Raw genomic sequence first — 23,588 nt, forward strand, 5'->3', positions numbered from 1 at the left:
AAAGGTCCATTTGACAGGTGTGGGGGGGGGAGACCCTCACTCATTGCAGGAGGCCACTCTGTCACTTTGGACAAAGTTTGTCCTCCACCACCCTCCTCCGAACAATAAAATTCACGAACTTGCACACTTACCCCGGTGTCCAGACACATGTACATACATTGCGGACCCCCTCAGATGCACATCTTCCAGATGGGGGCCACCATAGCTACAGTCATGACCTCCTCGGAGGGCGAACAGCATCACTAGCCTCGCCGGCCACGCCGTCCACCTCTGACATGTGGAGCTCCACAACACAGTGCTGTGACACATCCACCTGCACAGTAGGAGGGAGGGCAACCGCAGAGAGAGATGCGTCACAGAGGGCACTACCCTCGCCCCAGGGTCCACAGACCGAGGCTCAGCTTCCTGGACCTCTCTGAGCAGCAGTGCACACAGAGACTCAGAGTCACTCGACATATAGTCGTGGACATCTGCAGCCTCCTTCATGCTGAGCTGCTCCCGGCTGGCCTGAGCACCATCTTCTTACCTGTCGCTGTCAAAGTCACCACTGCCCTCAACAACTTCTCCTCCGCATCCTTCCAGGGTGCCACCGGGGACATCGCCGACGTCTCTGTCGTCTGCACAAAAGAGCCCTGCAAATACACCTACACACACCCTGCAGTGACACAATGGGTGGCATCAGGTGTGGGTCTTCATTGTGATCCTCAGGAACGGGCATTTTTGCACAAACCAGACAAGATTCGCAAAGACGTGGCAGTAGTGGTGCCAATATAATATGTGGTGTGAGTTGGTCAGAAATTAAATATAAGTAAAAACCATGACAAACCCTCAAACACCCTTGTGCATCCCCTTCATGCTCACGACATGTTTGCCTTATGCTTCCTACTGCATATATATGATGCATGCCCTGTGGCTGCAGCCCAGGTAGTGGCAGGTTGAGTGAGGCTGACTGTGAGAGAGATGCACGAGAGGGTGAGTATGAGATAGAGCCATGAGATTGTATGAGGATTGGGTTGAGTGGTAGTGGCGGGATGAGTACTGGCGAGGTGAGTAAGTGCAGGTAAGATGAGGATGAGGTGTGAGGGGTGATGTGACAGAGTAGTGTTGGCAGTGCAGAAGGAGATGTGGGGTGGGGGCGGTGATGTGGCAGACGGAGTGTAGGGGAATGAATAAGTTTACTCACTTCGGCTGACCTACTTAGGTCATTGCAGCGCCTCCTGCACTGTATGCAGGTGCGTGATATGTTGGTTGTGCAGGTGACCTCCTTTGCCACCTCGAGCCAGGCCTTCCTGGTGGCAGAGGCAGGCTGCTTCCTCCCGCCCACCGGGGGGGGTAAGATCTCTGTCCTCCCCCTCCTCCTCACCCCATCCAATGATACCTGGAGTGAGGCATCATTAACCTGGGAGCAGCCTTCCCCCTGGGCTGCTCCATGCTGTAATTTTTCCTATTTGTTGCAGCATCTGTCAGTGGAGGACTGCCTCTTTAAATAGAGCTCCTCCAGCTGACAGACTTTACTGCGCATGCGCAGCCCGCCCAACGCGCAGCTCAGCAGTGGGGAACCTGGAAGACCAGGTAAGTGGATCCAATTAGGCTGCGATCGCGCACGGGGCAGACTGATTTCGCCGGGCGCGTTACCCACGCGCCCAATAGCCCCCCCGCCGCGAACCCGCAGCCCTGGTAATATCGAGCCCATGGAGTTTTAATGCTGTCTTCAGTACTAAGGTGGTCAGAGTTGTTCCTAGTTAAATAACAAGACTAGAAATGCAAGTTTAAAGGTAGTCAGAATATTTTCTGTAGTTTTGTCATTTCATGTTCAATATATTTTTCTCAAAGTACATGTTACAATATGTCAATTTTTTGAGCAATAACTTGATTTAAAGATTTTTTTTTAGCTACTTTCGCTTTTCAACCATGTGATTCTATTTGTTACAAATTATGATGGAAACTCCCTTAATGGATGTTTTGGTTTGTGAGGCTGTATGTGTTTGGCTGTATTTTCTTACAGTTTGAATAATTTCCATTGTGTCCATGTCTAGGTATCTGTTTTTGCATGTGGTCTTCAGTTAACTAGTTTCTAGATCCCAAATTGATTCTCTGATTCTACCTGTATGTGCAGGAGTGATACAGTCAATTGGTGGATTTCTCTGTTACTTCACTGTCTTGGCAGACCAAGGCTGGCTTCCTTCAAGGATTATTGGCATACGTTTAATTTGGGAAGATACCACAAATAATGATGTTGAAGACAGCTATGGACAAGAATGGGTATGAATTTTGCTCTGTGTGACATTATGAAGACATTTTCAAAGAATGTGCATTTATATATCACGTTATCATGTCCTGAGGACATCTCAAAGCGCTTTACTAGGAATAAATTACTTTTTGAAGTGCAGTCACTGTTATGTAGGCAAACGTGGCAGACACTTTATGCTTTCTGGTAACAAGATATCTCCTTGTTGGTTAGAGTTACATTTACCAAACAAGTTTTATACTAAGGCCATTTTGGTTGATTGTGTGTTGGGATCAGCTTCCATAAGTACACTGATGACACTTGGCTCTACATCTCCACAACCTCTCTCGACCCCTCCACTGCCTACGTGGTATCAGACTGCTTGTCCAACATGCAGCCTTGGATGAGCTGCAATTTTCTCCAATTAAACACTGGGAAGACCAAAGCTATTGTCTTTGGTCCCCACCACAAATTCCATCCCCCTACTTGGCCACTGTCTCAGGCTGAAACAGTCTGTATGCAAATTCGACATCCTATTTGTTCCCGAGCTGAATTTCCAACCCCATATCCTTTCTATCGTGAAAACTGTCTACTTCCACCTCCGTAACATTGCCTACCCCTACCCCTACCTTGCCCATCTGCTCCTGAAAGCCACATCCATGCCTTTGTCACTTCCAGACTTGACTATTCCAAAGCTCCTCTGGCTAGCCTCCCATCCACTACCCTCTGTATCCCTCAGCTCATCTAAAACTCTGCTGCCCATATCCTCTCTCACACCAAGTCCTGATCATCTATCATTCCTGTCCTTGCTAACCTAGATTGGCTCCCAGTTTCCCAATACTTCCAATTTAAAATTGTCACCCTCATGTTTAAATCCTTTCAAGGTCTCACCTCTCTCTATCTCTGTAACCTCCTCCAAGCCTCCAAGAACTCTCTGTTCCTTTCATTCTGCCCTCTTGTGCATCCACCCATCCCTTCACCTCACCATTGTTGGAATTGCCTTCAGCCACACTCTGAAATCCCCTCCCTGAACCCCTCCGCCTCGCCACCTCCCTCTTAATGCTTCCTAAAATCTCTTTCTTTGGCTTAGCATCCATTTATTTCTGATTACGCCACTGTGAAGTGCCTTGGGATGTTTTTCTATGTTAAAGGCATTACACGAACACACAAAATTGACGGTCAGGAAATATATATGCAAGTTGTTGTATAATAAGCGTGCTGAAGCTGAACCAAATACTGTGGCTGAAGTTTCTGTTTTTGGATGCAGTTTATTTCTAAGCATTTATTTTTACACTGATTATTTAGATGTTCAGGCTCTTATTTTAGCATTCAGCCTCAAGCATCCCTAGGTCTGGTTAGCAAAGAGAAAGAGTGAAGCTTTCTTCATTTGCTGGCTTAACTTCAATCTCAGTAAAGCAACCCTTGCTGTGCCAGTGAGAACTTTTCTATTTATTACACCAATCATCCTGTCCGGCCTTTCTGAGCGAGTTTGCAGGTTTATATGTCTCATTTCTTGAGGAGAGAAAGTAGACAGTGTGTGGAAAAGAGATGGTGGTGGTGGGTGAGTGTTTTCTGTTACAGTTACTTTTTAAGCCGCTTCTTGAGATTTTTGCCAATTTTCCGCTGAAGTTACGGCAGGAGATTGAGGAACCCGCCTGGAAACTCTACTGCAGGAACCTTAGAGTCCTAAAACATAGTACCAAGTTCCATTATTCAATATCGTTCATCACAAAGAACAGTGGGGGAAGATTCCCTCTGCATGTTAAGTACAGTAAAATTGTATTTGTTACGAGTTTGGGGTCTGTCGCAGGTATCTACTCAGGCCCAGTGGGATCAGTCACACCCTTAAGTGGCCTGGTTGCCTACCTTTTTGTGGAAGTTGCCTCCCACTGCCCAGTATCTGCTAGCACGGTAACAGAACTTGAAAATGTACCAATGAAACTCCCTTGTGACCTATACCAGATTTCCTTGCCTTAAACACATGTACTCCTTTAATCTCGCCAAAGGTAGACTGAGTTCGCGTTTAGGTAAGGTGTCATTTGGTTTGATTTGTCAGTTGCTTTATTCCATAGTGGACAAAATCCTGAGAAAGTCACTTGGTACAATAAGTTCAATTTCTGTTTCTGTACCATTACCAAACTAAAGAACACGTGTACCCTCACTCACTTGGGAGGGAGAGTCTTACTTAACGTAGAATAGATTCGCATCGCTATCTGTCCTACCGACAGTCTAAAAATTATCATTTCTCCCTCGCAGTCTTTGTACTGCCTGCTGACCCTTTCACACCCGTACTGCTGCTTTCCTGTCTCACTTTTGCCTTTCTGCTGCAAGGTGCTGAGATGTCTCCTGAATGACCTGACATTACTAATGTTTGGGATCTGTGTAAAACGGCTGCCAAACTCGTACTTAAATCACCTCTCGTCAGCTTATGGATGGCCAACTCAGCATGGGGCTGTCTGGGGAAACTGCTCCCTCCCAGGCAAGCTTCTGCCCAAAACACACCTGTAAATGTTCAATTCTCTTTTCTACAGACCTATCGGCAGCGCCAGTACATACAGTGGACCTGTTACACGGCTTTCTTTGTTGGGATTGTGATTGAACAGCTTGCTGACTTAATCATTCGTAAAACCAGGCGGAACTCTATTTTCCAGCAGGGTATATTCGGGTACGGCACTTGATTTTCTACAGTACTTATACAGTTTACTTTATTAACTTTATGAAGTGATATTGTACTTTAAAGCGGACCCTGGCTGGTATACTGTAATTTTTTTTAGGAAGGTGAAAGAATGAACTTATGTTTCAAGTGAAAGACTAAAAAGGATGGTACAGTTATTTGGTGCTTGTGTAGAAATTATTTCTGAACTGGCTGTGGGGAGGGACTTTTCCTGCATCACTCAAGTTTATCTCCTAATTGTTTGACCATGGAGGGGCATTTTTGATATCTGTATGTGACAAACAGTCCTACTGTCTTGACCAAAGGGGACAACGTGGATATTGGGAACAGGGACATGGATACTATTAATAGGGGCATGGGTACTGGGAATAGGGACATGGATACTATTAATAGGTACATGGGTACTGGGAATAGGGACATGGATACTATTAATAGGGACATGGGTACTGGGAATAGGGACATGGATACTAAGAATGGAGTTTGGAAGCTAAATAGGGGAGTAGTTTCTTTTTAAAGTTTCTGTACCTATAATTTTTTGTTTTGTATTTTCTAGAAATAAAGTGCTCTGGATAGGTCTTCTCTCTCAGGTTGGTATTGCTGTTTTCCTTTGCTATTGCCCTGGGATGCTAGAGAGCCTTCACTTCATCCCTCTCAGGTGAGGAATTCACACTAATGTTGTTTTCTAGAATGCTGAGAGCTTCTGTGCCAATGTTTATTTTTCCAAAATATTGCAGAATCATACTCATATTTAAACTATGCTTTTGCTGCACTACTCAGGCGTGATATCTTGATAAGTGCACAGAAAACACTGAACCAGACTCCAGCTTCCTTTTATGATAGAATATTTAAAGTTCACGTGGCAGTCATAATACCAACTAAAAAAACAATGTAGTAATAAGAACTGAATAAATTAACAAAGAAAATTCTCAATTGTAAAATTAGAAAGTTCTAAAAATTGTTCCAACTCCACAAAGCAATTTTTTTGCTATAAAGTCGTCGATTGATTCCCTCGATTTATTTCTTGTTAAAGGGTATTGAAAATCTGGACCTGTCTCCCCCAAAAAGCTGTTGAGGCTAGGTCAAATCAAAATTTCAAAACTGAGATTGATAGATTTTTGTTAGGCAAGGCTATTAAGGGTTATGGAACCAAGGCAAGTAGATGGAGTTAAGATACAGATCGGCCATGATCTAACTGTATGGCAGAACAGGCTTGAAGGGCTGAATGGCCTACTCCTTGTTCCTATGTTCTTAAATAGGAACATACTATTTGGGAAATTTAGGGCCTGTCCTCTATTGATCTGACAGTTTTACGATGGAAAAGCACCAGCTACTACAGATGTGAAGTTTGCTTTTTGTACTGCTTTATATTGGACAGTGCTGAATAATCCTAAATCTGCAGCTCATACGCTCTGTTTAAATAGCAAAATCTCAGACTTGATAAGGCACGACAATATGAAAGATGGTAAACCATATCATGGTGCTGATAGTGGCCCACTTAGTCTATTCTCAAATCTTCATAGAGATCACTCAGTTCAGCAGCTGGTGAAATTTATAATGTTGGAAAAGAACTGGTTGGGAACTTTATAACTTAAAATTTAAAATGTCACCCTATTTGCAGTCATACTGTGACCTGGAGTAAAGTACATAGGACTAGTGATCTCGTGCTCAATGACTGACCATATAGAATTACGAACATACAAACAATGATGGACAGGAAAAGATCCAGCCTGTCCCACACAATGTTATAACTTGTGTATCACAGTATATACACTCCCTACCTTACCCAAAACCATGTGACCTCCTGGGAGAGGTGAAAAAACAGATTAAAAAACCCAGGCCAATTTGTGGGAAAAAAATCTGGGAAATTCCTCTCCGATTTCTCCCCCCCCCGCCTTAGGCGATCAAAACTAGTCTAGGAGATCACTCTGGCCCTGATAATTCTATGCAGTGCCTGCCTTTTGTATGAGGTGATCTCCACTCCAGCCAGAAACAGGTCCAGCTTGAAGGAATTCAACAAAGTGGCTTTCACCACATGAGCTGGGAGCCTGTTCCAGAGGTCCAGTAATCTCTGGGAAAAAGAACCACCTCCTGACATCTAACCTACATCTGGCCCTACACAACTTAAAATCTAAGGGATTCACTATTGTAGAAATTAGTCCAATATGCTTAGTTACACAATGCATTCTAATATTAAATATTTTTATTCTTTTCAGGGTTGAGTATTGGTTTGTGGCCATGCCTTTTGCAATTCTAATTTTTGTATATGATGAAATCCGTAAACTCTTCATTCGCAGGCACCCTGGAAGTAAGTCTTGGAGCTGGTTCTCAATTTCTAATCTTTTTCGTGCAAATGATGAATTAATTTGTATTAAATACTCCTGACACCATGGGCATGATTTTAACAGTGAAAAACGGTGGGTTGGGGATGGGGGGGCATTCAAAATTGCAACCATTTCAGACCCACCCCCAACCTGCCCATTTCCAGTTTTCACCGGGACGGGCGACCAACCCACTCCCAGGAGGTGGATCAGGCCTAAAAACCTTTCAAAGAGGCTTCGGGCCTCCATTTTCCCACAGTTTCCGATTCAACCCCGGGGGGCCGGGATTCCCGGGCCTTTTCTTTCACGCTTCGTGGAGCAGGAGTGCTTTCCCCAGGCCCAACAAGCCTAACTGCAGCAACCGCCCATCCCCATTCGTGGACCCCTGAACCCGATCCCCCCCACCCCCACCCCAATGATCGCAGACCCCCGACCCCAATCGCCGATTCTCCCCCCAAAACGATTGCGGACCCCCACGATGACACCTGATCCCGACCCCCCCCCACCTCGATGACTGACCACCCAATCCCTTCCCCCCCATGACTGATAACTTCCTCGCCAACTCATGCCCCCCCTCCCCCCCCATCATGCCTCCCCCCATCTATACAAACAAAGACTTACCTGAACATGTCCTCTCCCTGGCTGGCCTCCCGTCCGACTGCCGTCAAAATTGTAAGCACGTCCGGGAAACCCATACTTCCGGGATTCCCGTCTCCAATTTGACCTCCCCACCCTCTTCCCGGCTCAGGGTCAAAATCATGCCCATATAACAGGAAAGGAGTGGACAATTCAAGAAGCAACTGACTTCGAATTTTGTACTAATAACTTTTCACTAAATTAACCATCAGCAGGAAATCACATGCGCCGTGAATCGGATGAAATGACCTCTGTGCTTGAGTTTTCAATCCATGCTCCTGTTGAGCACTTCAAGTAGAGCCTCACAAAATTTACCCTTATTTGATCCTAAAAATCACATTACAGTTCCTCCTTCAACGATTTCTATAACTTCATCACTTCTATAGGGGGAGTGGAGATTTTGTGAAAGTTGTCTTTTTTTCAAATTAAATCATGCCCTGAATCTTCCTCATTTATTATGTATGGATAGTCTTATCATCCAAAAAGGTGGGAAACTGCAGTAGACTCTCAAAGTGGCCTAATGAGCTGTGTGATACCCCACAGGCTCATAGTGACTATAAGGCCTCATTCTGCAGTCCCTCCTGAACCTTTTTCTTTCTTCACAGGTAGCAGTGCCCTTACTTTTGTTCCACACAGAAGAAAAAGTTCTTCAGGCTTCACACTCTTATTCTAGTTTAGTCATTTAGGAATACATTTTCTGAGGCTCTGCCAGCAGTTTAGAGCTTTGCAGGAAGCATGTAGGGATTGGGAAATAGAGTTTCCTGGCCAGCATTTTTTGGAGCAAACGTTATGCTGTGCTACCAGTAGGTGTGAATGTCATTAGTATTGTATGATCATGGAAAGGCAGGAAGATTCCTAAGGGTGTAGGGTCTAAGGAGGGTGCCCGACAGTGTATGGGATCATGTAAACATGGCCCCTTGTGGAACTTCCCAACTTCAGGTGAGTGCTCACCTACAGTTTGCTACTTTCATAAGTTGAAATGGGCCCCATCAGGGTTCTTGGGGCCTGGCTCGCTCAAGCAAGCTTCTTATATGCAAGTACGTTAGTGTTAAGTTAGTTGTTAGTGTTACGTTTTACTTTGCATTCCTGGGAGAGGATTTGCTGCATTTCGCCACATGTGTTATTTGCGTTTTTTCAGAATTTAAACATTTTTTGCGGGCTTTTGCTTTTGGGGGATTTTAATTTATTGACTGAATTTAAATCACGCCATGCAAAGTGGTGAGCCTGCACATTTATTTCTGGACATGCTGAATCTTTCCCTGTTGCCAGGGAAATCGTTTAATTCAGTTAAATTTATTGCACATACAGAGTTACAAAATCATGATAGTCTTAATATTTGAACAACGTGATTTTTACAGGTTGGTGGGATAAGAACATGTACTATTGAAGGTCTTTTTGTGATTCTATGCGCAACCCCTCCACCACTGGACTGAAGATCTCATGTGTGGGTATAAAACTGAGAAGACGAGGTCTAGCCAGCAGCATCAAAGAAAGTGGCACGTGGAAGAAGGGAAGAACCGTCACTCTGCTAAACAAGCATTAAAACCACATAGAATTCTATCTTCATCTTTTGCTTCTACATAACTGTAAAGTTGGATAGCAGTAATTTTGGTATTTTACACTTGGAGAGATTCCAGTTTAAACCTACCAATATTTGCTGGTTACTTAACTCTACAAGTTCTCTAGAAGCAACTCAGGTTTGGGATTAGTGTAAAAATTACAATCATATCCCAGCACCTTGGCCGTTTGCACAAATGAATTTCTAATTAAATACTCATATATGTGGCCTCTCATCTAATCAGCACCTTATTAATTGTTTAAATCAAGTTATTGAATCAACAGAAAATGAAAACGTTGAATATATTCTATTGTGCATTTACTTCACAATTTTATACTCTTACATTCTCTGTATAGTGTAGAATTAATCTGAGCCAGGAAGATTCTGAATGGTGAAAATAAAGCACTTGACAATAAACCTAGGGGGAAGAGGAAGAAAGTTAACTGAGAGGGTCAGAAACATAAACCTGTGGGCAATGTTATTGTACAAAGACTTAACACGTTTCTCTCAAATTCTCTGCTATTTTAATGATATTAACCCATTTATTTTGAATAGGAAAATGCCTCCAGTAAAATGGCTGGGAGAGAAATTCGATATGAGTATGACAATTTCTGGCCAATAATTTGCTTTGTTTTGTTGATTTCCAAGACTGGTAGTTACTTGCCCTGTAGAACAATTTCAAAAGCCACGGTTCCATCATTTTTGTGACCAGAAAATAGCTCTGTTTACAAGTTATTATATCTTCAAAATATAACTCTTTAATTAAATTGGTAAATGTTTTATGATTTTGAACAATTAGAATGACAAATAAACAATAACATCACTGTTAAGTAGACAGCCTCGTGTGTACTTCAGGCTCAGTGCTTACCGGATCGAGGTGTTGGGGTATGTTTGCGTCCCCCATGAGGTGAAGTACTTTGCTTACCTGACAAACAAAATATGGGGGAAAAAGCATTACCTAACAGGAAACAAGCATCATATTTATAACACAAAGCTGCAGTAAAACAACAGGGACTAATAAAAACCAACATTCACTTGCTGACCTGTACACTTGTCCGGACTTTTTAATTCGCCAATTTAAATTTTCCCCTAATATAGTTCCATGCATCATGTGTCAGCCTTGGCTTAGTGGTAGCACTCTCACCTTAAGCACGTAATCTAGGCTCACACTTCAGTGCAGTACTGAGGGAGTGCTGCATTGTTGAAGGTGCCGTCTTTGGATAAGACACTAAACTGAGGCCCAGTCAGGTGGACATAAAAGATCCCATGGCACTATTCGAAGAAGAACAGGGGAGCTCTTCTGGTGACCTGGTCAACTTTTATTCTGAACCACCATCACTAAAACACCATCTAGCCATTTATCATCTTACTGTTTGTGGGACCTTGCTGTTTGTAAATTGGCTGCTGTGTTTCCTACATTACAACAGCGTCTAAACTTCAAAAGTACTTAATATACTGTAAAGCACTTTGGGATGTACTGAGATCATGAATGGCGTTTTATAAATGTAAGTTCTGTCTTTCTATCACATACACTATTCCCTGATTGAGAAGGTGGACAGAATGTGACAAGCCTCTGCCAATGCTGTTTTATGCTTAATGAGTAGGAGATGTTGGTGAGTGGTCGAGGTTGACTTGCCCTTTGGTTTTTTTTTTCTCTCTAACATTTTAAATCTTTAACGCCTGGTTGCTATACATAGGAGTGTGAAAGAACTTGCATTTATTTAGCACCTTTCATGTCCTCAGGCCTCCCAAAGCATTTAACAACCAATGAATTACTTTTCTTGAAATGTGGCTATTGTTACGTAGGCAAAAGCAGCAGCCAATTTGTACAGAGCAAGGTCCTGCAAACAGCAAGAGATAAATGATTAAATAAATTGTTTTTGGTGGAGTACTTGATTATCTAAACAAACCTGTCCACAGGTTAGTCAGTGAGAACAATACTAGTTTGTCGCTAAGCCAGAAAATAATCAAGGCGGCTAATGGAATGCTGGCCTTTATATCTAGAGGACTGGAGTACAAAGGGGCAGAAGTTATGCTGCAGCTATACAAAACCCTGGTTAGACTGCACCTGGAGTACTGTGAGTAGTTCTGGGCACCGCACCTTCAGAAGGACATATTGGCCTTGGAGGGAGTGCAGCGTAGGTTTACTCGAATGATACCCGGACTTCAAGGGTTAAGTTACGAGGAGAGATTACACAAATTGGGGTTGTATTCTGTAGAGTTTAGAAGGTTAAGGGGTGATCTGATCGAAGTTTATAAGATATTAAGGGGAACGGATAGGGTGGATAGAGAGAAACTATTTCCGCTGGTTGGGGATTCTAGGAGTAGGGGGCACAGTCTAAAAATTAGAGCCAGACCTTTCAGGAGTGAGATTAGAAAACATTTCTACACACAAAATGTGGTAGAAGTTTGGAACTCTCTTTCACAAACAGCAATTGATACTAGCTCAATTGCTAAATTTAAATGTGAGATAGATAGCTTTTTGGCAACCAAAGGTATTAAGGGATATGGGCCAAAGACAGGTATATGGAGCTAGAGCACAGATCAGCCATGATCTTATCAAATGGCGGAGCAGGCACGAGGGGCTGAATGGCCTACTCCTGTTCCTATGTAGAAAATGAGATTTCTTACCATCTGTGGTGGATGAGAGAGATGGAGATGGCGATGCAGATTTTTTGAGTGGCTTCTTTGCTTTTACTCGGGACTCATTTCGAGAGTCTAGACGGACTCCTAGTTTAGCTTCAAGAAAAGAGAAACAAAAAGATCCGTGAATCTCTACTCACCCAGGCTGGCTGCAACTATTCTAAATGTTGGGTTTTTACTTTCATTATTAAACCAATTTGTATTGTAGCAGTGGTGAAGCAGAGACCAAAACAAGCACAGATATCTCAAACACCTACTCAAGATGACACAGCGATTTAGGCTTTTCTAACAAGACACCCTTTGTTGCCTCAGTAATTATTGGAGAAATCAAACTGTTTGGAGGTTATTATGGAAAACTAGAGTCATCAGGCTGATTGATCCCATGGCACTTTTCCAAGGAAAGACTAGAGAAGTTGGGATTGTTCTCCTTAGAACAGAAAAGGTTAAGGGGAGATTTAATAGAGGTGCTTAAAATTATGAGAGTATATAGGGGAGAAATTGTTTCCACTGACAGGAGGGTCAGTAACCAGAAGACACAGCTTTAAAATAATTGGCAAAAAAGTCAGGGGGAGATGAGGAAAAATTTTTTTAGTCAGCCAGTTGTTATGATCTGGAATGCACTGCCTCAAAGGATGGTGGACACAGATTCAGTAGTAACTTTCAAAAGGGAATTGGATTTCTACTTAAAAGAAAGGAAAAATTTGCAGGGCTATGGGGAAAGAGCAGGGAGTGGGACTAATTGGTAGCTCTTTCGATCGACGAGTCGAGCGTCATATCCTGTTCTTATGTCGGATGAACAGGCACCGCGCAACAATTGCCAGACAGGAGGGTTCCCTCCCAGTCGGGGAACACTTCAGCAGTCAAGGACATTCAGCCACCGATCTTCGGGTAAGCGTTCTGCAAGGCGGCCTTCGAGACACACGACAATGCAAAATCGTCGAGCAGAAATTGATAGCCAAGTTCCCCACCCATGAGGACGGCCTCAACCGGGATCTTGGGTTCATGTCACACTACACGTAACCCCACCAGCGAAAAAAGAGTTATCTGTTTTTAATATAACTGGTCATTCTCTCTCTCTTCCTTTCGGATGTTTCTCTCTCTCTCTGTCTTAGGGTTCGGACCGTTTGTATATTCAGTAGTCCTGTATGTAATGTGTCTCTGTCTGATTGCCTTGACAACGGGCAGTTGGAAAGATTATCTGTAATCACCAGGTATTGTTCTCTGACTATATATGCGGTAACCTTCAGGGAAACCCACACTCACCTGATGAAGGAGAAAGCCTCCGAAAGCTTGTGATTTTCAAATAAAACTGTTGAACTATAACCTGGTGTTGTAAGATTCCTTACATTTGTCCACCCCAGTCCATCACCGGCATCTCCACATCATAACATTTATCTAATATACTGTGACAACTTTTTTTTATCTCTGTGAAACTGATTCCATACTGTGAGCATTGAGATCTCTAATTGGATGTTGTTATTAATGGTTATGCTTCCGGAGTGAGGTTCCATCTCATTTATAGCATTTTTCCTGTTTCCCTTCCTTGTTTCTCAAAAGAGAAAGTGAGCAAATGACTTGCTGCCAATCCTCCACCACTTCCACTCTGCAGCCAGCCTGTAGGGGGTGCCAGAGAGGTGACGTCCTCCATTTTTTTCTTTCTCCCTGTGGGCCACTCAGAGTGTCTCCACTGCAGAGTGGCTGATATCAGGAACTCAGCACATTGAGGATCACTGAACGAACATCCTAGCACCATACAGAGCATTAGGCTGACTCCATAATATGCTGCTTCTGCTTCTGAACAGGTTTTCTAACAGGTTGGCTCCTCTAGTTGTTACTTACATGGGGCAGTTTGTACTGTAAAATATATTACTAGGATATATTTGTTAGAAATGGATTCTCATTCTATAAGCTGACGAGCAGAGTTGCTTTCTTAATTCCCATGTGAGGAATGAAAACTGTGAGCCCTTTTCAACCTACCTAAGAATTTTGAGTTGACAATAGTATCATTGTTCAGTAATGGTACATAAACAGATGTGGAGGAACTGGCAGGCTCTAGAAGATACAGAAATACAGACTCAGGGTGATAAACATTTTTCCAAGGCACAAAACAAAATACTTGCAGTTCTTAAACATTCTTCCTTTTGTATCCCAACTAGCGCTGCTTTCTTAGCTCATTGCTTTCTTCCTCCAGTTGGGAGGGTAGAATGGTCTGGATCAGGACAGCTATGGTTCCCATGTGCCGCTCTGTACCAGTCACCAGGGCTAGGTGCATTACAGGATAAGGTAGGTTCCTTTATCTTCCCTTCCAGGAATGGATGCTACCTCAAATTCTACTAGCCCATATTATTTTTCAGTTTTGCCTTGCTGTAAAACTCAATCATCAGTTTGCAAGTAACAGTTTGTTTATCTCTCCAGCTCCCATCCTTTACTGCTGCTTTTTCTGCTTTCATGTGTACCAGATCCTTTGTGACTGATAGCGATTCCCTCAAACCCCATTTGAAAATCCATATAAACAACATCCACTGCATTTCTTTTATCAACACACTATTATTTCCTCAAAGAATACTATTACATTTTCAGATATGAATTAATCCATCTCATTCTAGGTGTCTATTAACTTTACCCTATATTATGGCATCTAGAAGCTTACCCACTTAGGTTGACTGGTGTATAGTTACCTGATTTATTTCTTTAGAGGAACCTACTTACTGTTCACACCAACAAGAACGTAAACCTCTCGTTCAGTCAGGATGTCAGAGGCGTAGCAATGTTGGTTTTGCAATAAATTCTTCACCAGTCCACTCTCATCTGATAGATCAACCTCGCCTGAAGTGCAGACACAACAGAACAGAACAGTGTCAGTGCAAAAACTACTGGGAAAGGGAAATATCAGCTTTTGCCCACAATGCTACAGATTTCTTACACTCCTTTACAAACAGCTAGAATTAACTATTTCTCAAAACCTTTTACTGCTGTGTTTTTTTAACCCTTGGATAGCTGACATCACATCATTCCTATTTCCCCCATTTTGTTTTTTTTCTATTCTGTCTCCAGCATATTTATTTTTTTTTTAGCTGTAATTTTACCTTTTTGCTACCTCTTCAAATATATTCCAACCTTTTTTTCACCTAAAAAACAGACATTTTCACTTATCTTCTTTCTCCAGCCTCCATGTTGGAGTTGGGAGCTAGTTTTAGAAATGTGATTTTCATTGGCTGGCTCTGACAGCTGTCTTTTCAGCTAATTGAAAACCTGGAATTGAAAGATTAATGGTTATACTTGTAATAGTACTCCATGGTGACACCACAATAGGAAGAAGATCTGCCAATAATGATACTCAATAGTTAATGGATGGGTTAATTACATAGAATGACATTAAATTTACAGCACAGAAACAGGCTATTTGGCCCAACTGGTCTATGCTGCACACGAGCCTCCTCCCACTCTACTTCATCTAACCCTATCAGCATATCCTTCTGTTTCTTTCTCCCTCACTTATCTAGCTTCCCCTTAAATGCACCTATGCTATTTGCCTTAACTACTCCATGTGGTAGCAAGTTCCACATTCTAACCACTTTCTGGGTAAAGAAGTTTCTCCTGAATTCTTTATTGGATTTATTAGTAACTATCTTATAGTTATGACCCCACACTCTTGGACTCCCCACAAGTGGAAACATCTTCTCTACTGCTTTGGTTCTTGCAGCTGTCCATCAGAACTTCGGCAGAAGGAGCCACGTTTATGTCATTTATCCGGGGTTTTCATGGCTCTTCCACCAAAGTTACAGCAAACAAGCGGGAGAACCCCTCTGGAAATTCACCCCCTATTTATAATCACATTACAAACTGCAATGAAAGTTCTTACAACCATTTTTACGTTGAAATCTCTTGGTCTCTCAAGGTACTTTGATGATTGCAGTGAGAACAAATAAATGATAAATTTAAAACAAAGGTTTGAAAGAATGAACTTTTGTTTTGACTGGCTCTTTACTGCCCAGTCTTTCTTTCCTCTCTTTCTGTCTTCTGGACATCACTACAATACCTGGCAAAGAAAGTGGGTGCAAATCCTACTCCCAGGCCTCTGCTGATATTGCTCCAGAGCCAGCTTCTAGCTGGTACACAAAAGTGGTGCAGAGTGACAGATCTTCCTTCTGATCCTCCTCCTAGTTCTTCCCCGTAGAACTCCCTACCTAACAGGACTGTGGGAGAACCTTCACCACACGGACTGCAACGGTTCAAGAAGGTGGCTCACCACCACCTTCTCAAGGGCAATTAGGGATGGGCAATAAATGCTGGCCTTGCTAGCAACGCCCATATCCCATGAACGAACAAGCAAAAATAGTATTTGACTTCAGCTCTGCCCCTCCTTAACTACCTGGCTGAGATTGGGAATTCACTATGTGGCGAATTATTGACACGAACCTTCACCGATCATTTGTTGACCACTGTGTCAACCTATCTTTTCTTTCAGTGTGGAAACCATGCACACTGTATCCAAGCCCATTTGTACGCATTTGAACAAAAAATCTTAATTGTGTCATTTACTATAAAGAGCTCCAAAATTTACACAAGGTCAATTTTTGACATGCAAAGTTCATGTAATTGTACCATTGACATTTGGTAGATTTGTGTCAATGGTGGAGTCAAACTGAGGGTCAAAGAGCAGAACATATGAGTATACAAGTAGCACATTGGTTACAAATGGAGCCATTTCCTACCTATACTTATGGGACCCCTTTTCTTTGGTGAAATGAGAGATGTGAAAAATGGCAACTTTGGGTAGTTTCTCTTACCTTCAGTCTCAAGGTGACAGTTCTGTTTAATGCAGTCCAGCAAAATCAGGGTCTTGCAGTATGTATTGAAGAGACCATGTTCATTATCTGTAGTGAACATGTACATAGTTCCATCATTAAAACCATAGAATAATTCTTATGGTTCTTATGTGCCACAAAGAATGAATGAATAAGAACAGGAGAATTTAATGTCTTGACTATAATCAATATTTCATCTGATGATTAAATATTTAACTTCTCCCCTAATTTCTTCCCCTCCTTTTCCTGATGGTGCCAACTCATGCTGGAGTATAGTTACTTGATGACCTTGCCCAATTGGCCAATCCTCATGTATAAGCCCAGTCAGTGAATGTGGATGAGATATTCAATCACTGATATCTGCCCAGCCGAACATTGGCATCCACAAGGGCACAGGACTCAACGGTTAGCACTTGGGAATGGGAATTGTGACTGAGCTAAGAGAAGTCAGTTGTAGTAGCCCTACCTCCTACTCATACTGAGATAAGCTAACTCAGCACAGACCATGGATTGAACCTAGGACTTTCCTGGTCTGTATGGCAATTAGAGTACCAGCCTGGTCAGAGTCTAGAAACATAGGAACAGGAGTAGGCCATTCAGCCCCTCGGGCCTGTTCCGCCATTCAATTAGATCATGGATGATCTGTATCTTAACCCCATTTACCCACCTTGGTTGGATATCCCTTACCTAACAAAAATCTATCAATCTCAGTTTTGAAATCTTCAATTGACCTAACCTCAACAGCTCATTAGAGGAGAGAGTTCCCGATTTCCACTACCCTTTGTGTGAAAAATTGTTTCCTGACATCACTCCTGAACGGCCTAGTTCTAATTGTAAGGTTCTGCCCCCTTGTTCTGGACTCCCACACCCGAAGAAATAGTTTATGTCTATCTACCCTATTCTGACTGGTGCAAACATGCGCTTCAGCTGTATCATGTTACCTAATGTGGCCAGAAAGAGAGGGGAGCAGGGGGAAATGGGCACCATACCTCCTTTTGCACCTTTGTATACCCCCCTTTTGTGCCAATGCAAATTGCATTTGTACCTATAAACTGGGTGGAAAATGGTCCAAACGTTGGCAGCGTTCAACAGTGCCCTAAGTTATAGAACCTAATTAGTTTTAAATAGAAACATTCTTTTACATACACCATGCAATTAACAGTTTAATCATTTGAGGGGAAAAAATGTGGATCATTTCTTACTTTTAATCAGCAACGTGTCAGTGTCCAACAGCTGACCACTATGACAACTATCCATAAATTATCAACTGTAATTCATAAAATCCAAAATACTATGGAAATAAATATAAACAAAACAATATAATTTAGATGTTCTTCATAATTATTATTTGCACAGAATACTGATATGAATAAATGTGACAGATTACATTACAACTATTTCTGTTACTGTAAACCTTCCATTTCGTGCTCCTGGTTGAAGATCCATTGTATTTAGAAGAGATGTTTAAATCGTAATTGGTTGAACCTTCAGTCCCAAGGAGTCTGTAACACTCTGGTCTGACTATTAATTTTTACCACATACAGCAAGGTTTAGAAACACAGGATTCTGCAGTTAAAACTAAACATTTAAGGAGTGAGGCAATTATTTTAATTGTAAAAGATTTCTCACACTTACCTCCATATAACACTGTAATAAACATGATGAGTTACAATCACTCCAGTAAAATTCTAACAAGATTCTGAAACTTTGACAGTTAAAATCCATCGGAAGATAATTGCAACATTCATGTAACTATAAACAGCGATGCAAGACTGGGCTTGTTGCAGTGTGCTCCCATCACAAAGCAAGTAAATAAATAATTCAGCTGAGGCAACATATGCTCAATGAGAAAGGTAAATATGGTATCCCATTACTTATTAACAAGCAATGGCTCAAATATTTATTGGATACTTTTCAGATGTTAATGCAGAGTAAGAAAAGGTCATTGTTGAGAAGCTTTAACCTGCCAATTTAAGCCACGGTGCTTTTATCATAGTATTTTATTTATTTTTTAAAAGGCCATTTACAATGTATTACTAGCATGAAGGAACATGCAGTTCTGTTCCTTGAAGTGGTTAGAACTTGACCTAATTTTACACAGGGTAATAAATCATGTTTATTACCCTATCTCTTTTCTTCTGCTTTTCCGTCAAGGTGTCCAGTCAGCCTTGGCTCACTGGTAGCAGCTCTAAATCAGTGTTATGGGTTCAAGCTCCACTCCAGGATTTGAGCACATAATCTAGGCTGATACTTCAGAGTAGTACTGAAGGAGTGCTGCATTGTTGGAGTTGCTGTCTTTTTGGGTGCGACATTAAACCGAGGCCCAGTTTACCCTCTCAGATGGACATAAAAGAACCCACGGCACTATTTGAAGAAGAGCAGGGGAGTTTTCCTGGTGTTCTGGCCAATATTTATCCCTCAACCAACACCACTAAAACAGATTATCTTGTCATTTATCTCATTGCTGTTTGTGGGACCTTGATGTGTGCAAATTGGCTGCTACATTTTTCTTCATTACAACAGTGTGTACCCTTCAAAAGTACTTAGGAGTGTTCTGAGGTTGTGAATGGCGCTATATAAATGCAAGTTCTTTCTTGTTTCTTGTTTGGAAATATTTGTATTCTAGAAAAAAATTTTGATTTTCTAAATTTTGAAGGAAGATGTGGAACAAGCCTCCAGACTTGGTCAAATACCCCCAGTAGATCACAGAGACTCAGATATAAAACCATTGCTAGACTGGGGGGGAAACTCATGTGGGGGCACTCAGGTATGTACTTCTGGATGACCAGAGAAGAATGGATGCAATACCCTTATACGCTGGACTGTTAGGGACTCAATACCTCACTGTTGGAGGTACCTATCTGGCAGGGGAGAGACCTTGATCATGAAGGAGGTTCTCTCAGGACGAGCAAGTAGAATCAGCTATAATCATTTGGAGCTTTGCTGACGTAGAGGTGGATCCTAATGCTGGCCGGAGACCGGTTTAACTCCTTTTTCCAGTAGGGTGATAACTATTTTTTGCAGCGGACATGGCGGCCAGAGCCCCCCAAGCACCTGAGCACGGGGTGCGCAACACCGTCAGGTTGACTGCAAGGACTGGTGAAGGAACCTCGCTGTAGCAACGGAATGTCTTCGTGAGGAAGGTTCTTTTCGAAGCCTGTGGATTCGAGGCCGCAGACATCTGCTTGCAGGACTTCCCGAGGAGTGGAGACTTCGACGTGATCTTCAGGGATGGCGCAGGATGCCTAAAGATGATTCAGGCCTTCAAGGAGAAGGGGAAGGAAGTGCTGTTGTCGCTTCTCACCGCGGAGCCGCTCTTCACGCTCCCACAGGAGAAGGAACAGACGCTGACGGTCCACATACTCAACTTGCATGTGCTGATGTTCCTCGAGAGCTACATGGACGGAGCGGATCGGAGCATCGACATCGCGGACATGATAGAGCAAGAGAAGCATCAAGGCGACGCTGAGGGTGGATGACAAGAGAAACATCACTCACCTCCCTTCAAGCTTCCCGATTGGGATGAGTCGTGGGTATGTGGCGTACCAGGGGCAGCCCAGAGTGTGTCGATCCTGCGGCAAACCAGGGCACGAGGCGGCCTCCTGCAAGGCGGTGATCTGCAGGAAGGAGGGCCACCAGACTCTGGACTGTCAGGAGGCTAAGTACTGCAACCTGTGTGGAGAGGCTGGTCACATGTACAAGACCGGTCCAAACCACAGCCACAGCTATGCACAGGCAGCGAGAGGCGAGGCAATGCAGGAGAGGAGAGCAGCAGTCATGGCTACTCCAAAGGAGACCAGGCCCCTCCCTCCCTCCCTCCCTCCCACCGTGGACCCCTGTGAAAGAGCCAATGACCAGGATGAGGACAAAGAGCCGGTAGGGAGTGTCAAGGAAACCAGCAAAACCCCGACACCCAGCCCCGAGACTTTCCCTGAGCACGCAGAGTCGATGGAAAGTGAAACAGTGGTGGAAGAAGGATGGATGACACAGGAAAAGAAAAAGTCCCATTGGATCAGAGGAACTAACGCCAAAGGTGGGACCAGCAGCAAGAGGTGCTTAGAGCCCCAAATGGACAACAGCGGATACTCCTCGGCTGACAAAAAGGGAGAGGCAAAATGCTACAGTAATCAGTATCAGGAACTCGAGTGCAGTAACACCCAGCTCCAGGGTACCAGGAGCAGCAATGTGCCCAGCGCACCCCAACTCCCGGATGCTGACAAAAGCAAAGCAGAGAGCAAGGTCCCCCAACTCTGGGCAACCTGGAGAAGTGACATGGAGAGCTAGGTCCCCCAATTCTGGGCAACCTGGAGAAGTGATGCGGAGACCGAGGTCCCCCAACTCTGGGCAACTGGGAGCAGTGACATGCCCAGTGCACCCCAACTCCCAGATGCTGGGAGAAGCAACGTGGAGATCGAGGTCCCACAACTCCGGGACGCCGGGAGAAGTGACATAGAGAGCGACGTCCCCCAACTCCAGGCAACTGGGAGCAGCATGACCGATGCGGAGAGCGAGCCAGCAGCGAAGGCCAAGGAGCCGGATCTGGTTGTGGATCTCACAGGCATACCACCCCACGAAACCCCACCGACGACCCCCGAGCACGGACACTCCCCCACTGGGAGGACCAGGCCTCGTTCCTCAGCCCAAGGACCATCCAGCAGTTCTTGCGCACCATGCAAATGCAGAATCTGGAGCAAGGGTTGGAAACAGAGGCTAACATAAAACCTGGACCTTAATTGTTGTCCTTTTTGTATTTTTAAAATGGCTTTAAAAATTGCATCCATAAACATGCATAGTATTAAATCGACTACACGATGTGCTGCGACCCAGAACTACCTGTTCTTGCAGGATTGCGGGATCCTGTACCTCAGCAACTACTGGCGATGGTCACGCATGTGGATCCAGCAGATTGGGAGGCAATGGTAGTCCTTCCTCGGGCCTGGGGATTCTGCTGCGAGTGGGCCAATTCACCATCAACAAGATCGTAGCCGACGTTCTGTATAAGAATGCCCTGCTCCGACTGATCAATGTGTACGTCTAACCCTTGAGCGAGCGGCTCAAGGTCTTCCAGCATTTCCCGATGCTGCTGGCGATCCACCAAGGTCGACAGAATACTGGACACCATGTCCAAACTCCTGATGAAAGCGGTGAAAGACGCAAAGCTTTGCGACGTCTTCGGCAAACCTGCAGATAGAGCGCCGCAGAGCTATACCTGGTCCAGGCCAGACGGGTCCTTCCGTTCCAGGATAGACTTCCTATTTGTGTCCCCAATGCTTAGGGTCAGGTCCAGCCGGTGTTCTTCTCTGACCACTGCCTCCTACTGGCCGACTGTCAATCGCAGGAGGACCAGAGGGCGGGCAGGGGGATATGGAAGCTGAATGTGAGACTGTTGACCCCGGAGAACATCGAGGAACTGAAGAGGGCTTACACAAGTTGGAGGAACGAGAAACCCCTCCTTGACACCACGGTGAACTGGTGGGAAGTGATCAAGGCCAACATCAAGAGGTTCTTCATTCTCAAAGGTGTTCAGAGAGAGAGACGGAGGGAATTGTCCCACCTCCAGAAAAGCACGCGGGATCTGCTCCAGTTGCAGTCGATGGGGGGTTGATGTCAGGGAGGAACTCAGAAGGGCTGGCAAGCCTTGCTCTTCACCTCTGAGGCCTGAAAGATCATCTTCCGCTCCAGGGAGGGAATCTGCGATTGGATCCAACTGCTCTACGCGGACATCCGTAGCGCAGTCCTAATCAACGGGTGGGAGTCGGAGAGTTTTCCGATCACATCTGGAGACAGGCAGGGCTGTCCTCTCTCCACGTTCTTGTTCATGTGTTGTATTGAGCCATTTGCCGTGTCCATCAAGAAGGACACAGGTATTGGGGGGTTGGGTGGGGGTGACTCCCAGGCAGCGGAGGCTCTCAGGTTAAGGCCTCCCTGTGCGTGGACAGCATCACCTTCTTCTGCTCCGACCAGCGATCGGTCCACAGACTAATGAGCATCTACAACCAGTTCGAGCTGGCCTCGGGGGCCCAGAGTGAACCGTAGTAAGAGCGAGGCCATGTTCTTTGGCAGGTGGGAGACCCGATCAGGTCCGACTACCTGGAAATGCTGGGGATCTGGTTTGGGCGGCCCCAGGCCTGCACCAAGAACTGGGAGGAGTGGGTTGCCAAGGCCAAACAGAAGCTTGGTATGTGGTGGGGAGGGTTGTGTGTTCGGGGGGGGGGTGCACTTCCTCTCCATGGCGAGCAATGAGGTGCTTTCAGCCAAGGTCTGGCCCATTCCCCTCCGCTCCACCATCACAGTCACCTGAGCTAGCTTCCACTTTGTCTGGAGGTCCAAGGTAGAACGCGTCCGCTGGGACACCATGTGCAAGCCCCCAGACAAAGGAGGGACAAGCGTCCCCAATGCCACCCTAATCCTGATGGCCACCTTGGTGTTTGCATACTATGGCTCCACACACGTCCTGAGGCAGCGGTACACAAAGTGTCACTACGTGCTGAGTTTCTACCTGTCCACACTGGGAAGACTGGGTCTGGCCACGCTGGCTGAGCAGATGCAGGACATCCCAGGTGGAGAAGTTCCTGAGGAGGAAGCCCTTCGACCACAAGACTGTGGTCGACACGCAACGTTCTGGGGGTCCTGCAGGGAAAAGAAGAGGGTGGATCCGATCGGGCAGTTCCCCGACCAGACGATCGATGCCATTTGGCAGAACGCCTTGTCTCCAGCACTGATC

The 23,588-nt window shown here is 44.5% G+C and overlaps 2 protein-coding genes across 2 annotated transcripts in view; one reads left to right on the plus strand and one right to left on the minus strand.

Moving 5' to 3' along the window:
* LOC137301268 (potassium-transporting ATPase alpha chain 2-like) overlaps positions 1-10,439 on the plus strand; it is a 60,332-nt gene extending 49,893 nt beyond the window's left edge. The window contains exons 19-23 of the mRNA XM_067970726.1: positions 2,117-2,262; positions 4,759-4,892; positions 5,455-5,556; positions 7,115-7,206; positions 9,214-10,439. Coding sequence (XP_067826827.1) covers positions 2,117-2,262; positions 4,759-4,892; positions 5,455-5,556; positions 7,115-7,206; positions 9,214-9,242 — 503 coding nt within the window. The 3' untranslated portion in view covers positions 9,243-10,439. The remainder of the gene's footprint in view (positions 1-2,116; positions 2,263-4,758; positions 4,893-5,454; positions 5,557-7,114; positions 7,207-9,213) is intronic.
* Positions 10,271-16,952, minus strand: LOC137301269 (uncharacterized protein CXorf65 homolog). Its single transcript, XM_067970727.1, has 5 exons — positions 16,847-16,952; positions 14,766-14,882; positions 14,034-14,108; positions 12,045-12,152; positions 10,271-10,338 (listed from the first exon to the last, which is right to left on the minus strand). The coding sequence occupies exons 1-5, from the start codon at positions 16,950-16,952 to the stop codon at positions 10,271-10,273; spliced, it is 474 nt and encodes a 157-aa protein (XP_067826828.1).
* Between the last annotated feature and the right edge of the window lie 6,636 nt (positions 16,953-23,588).

The sequence above is a fragment of the Heptranchias perlo genome, chromosome 33 (genome assembly GCF_035084215.1).
Source record: "Heptranchias perlo isolate sHepPer1 chromosome 33, sHepPer1.hap1, whole genome shotgun sequence".
Lineage (NCBI taxonomy): Eukaryota > Metazoa > Chordata > Chondrichthyes > Hexanchiformes > Hexanchidae > Heptranchias > Heptranchias perlo.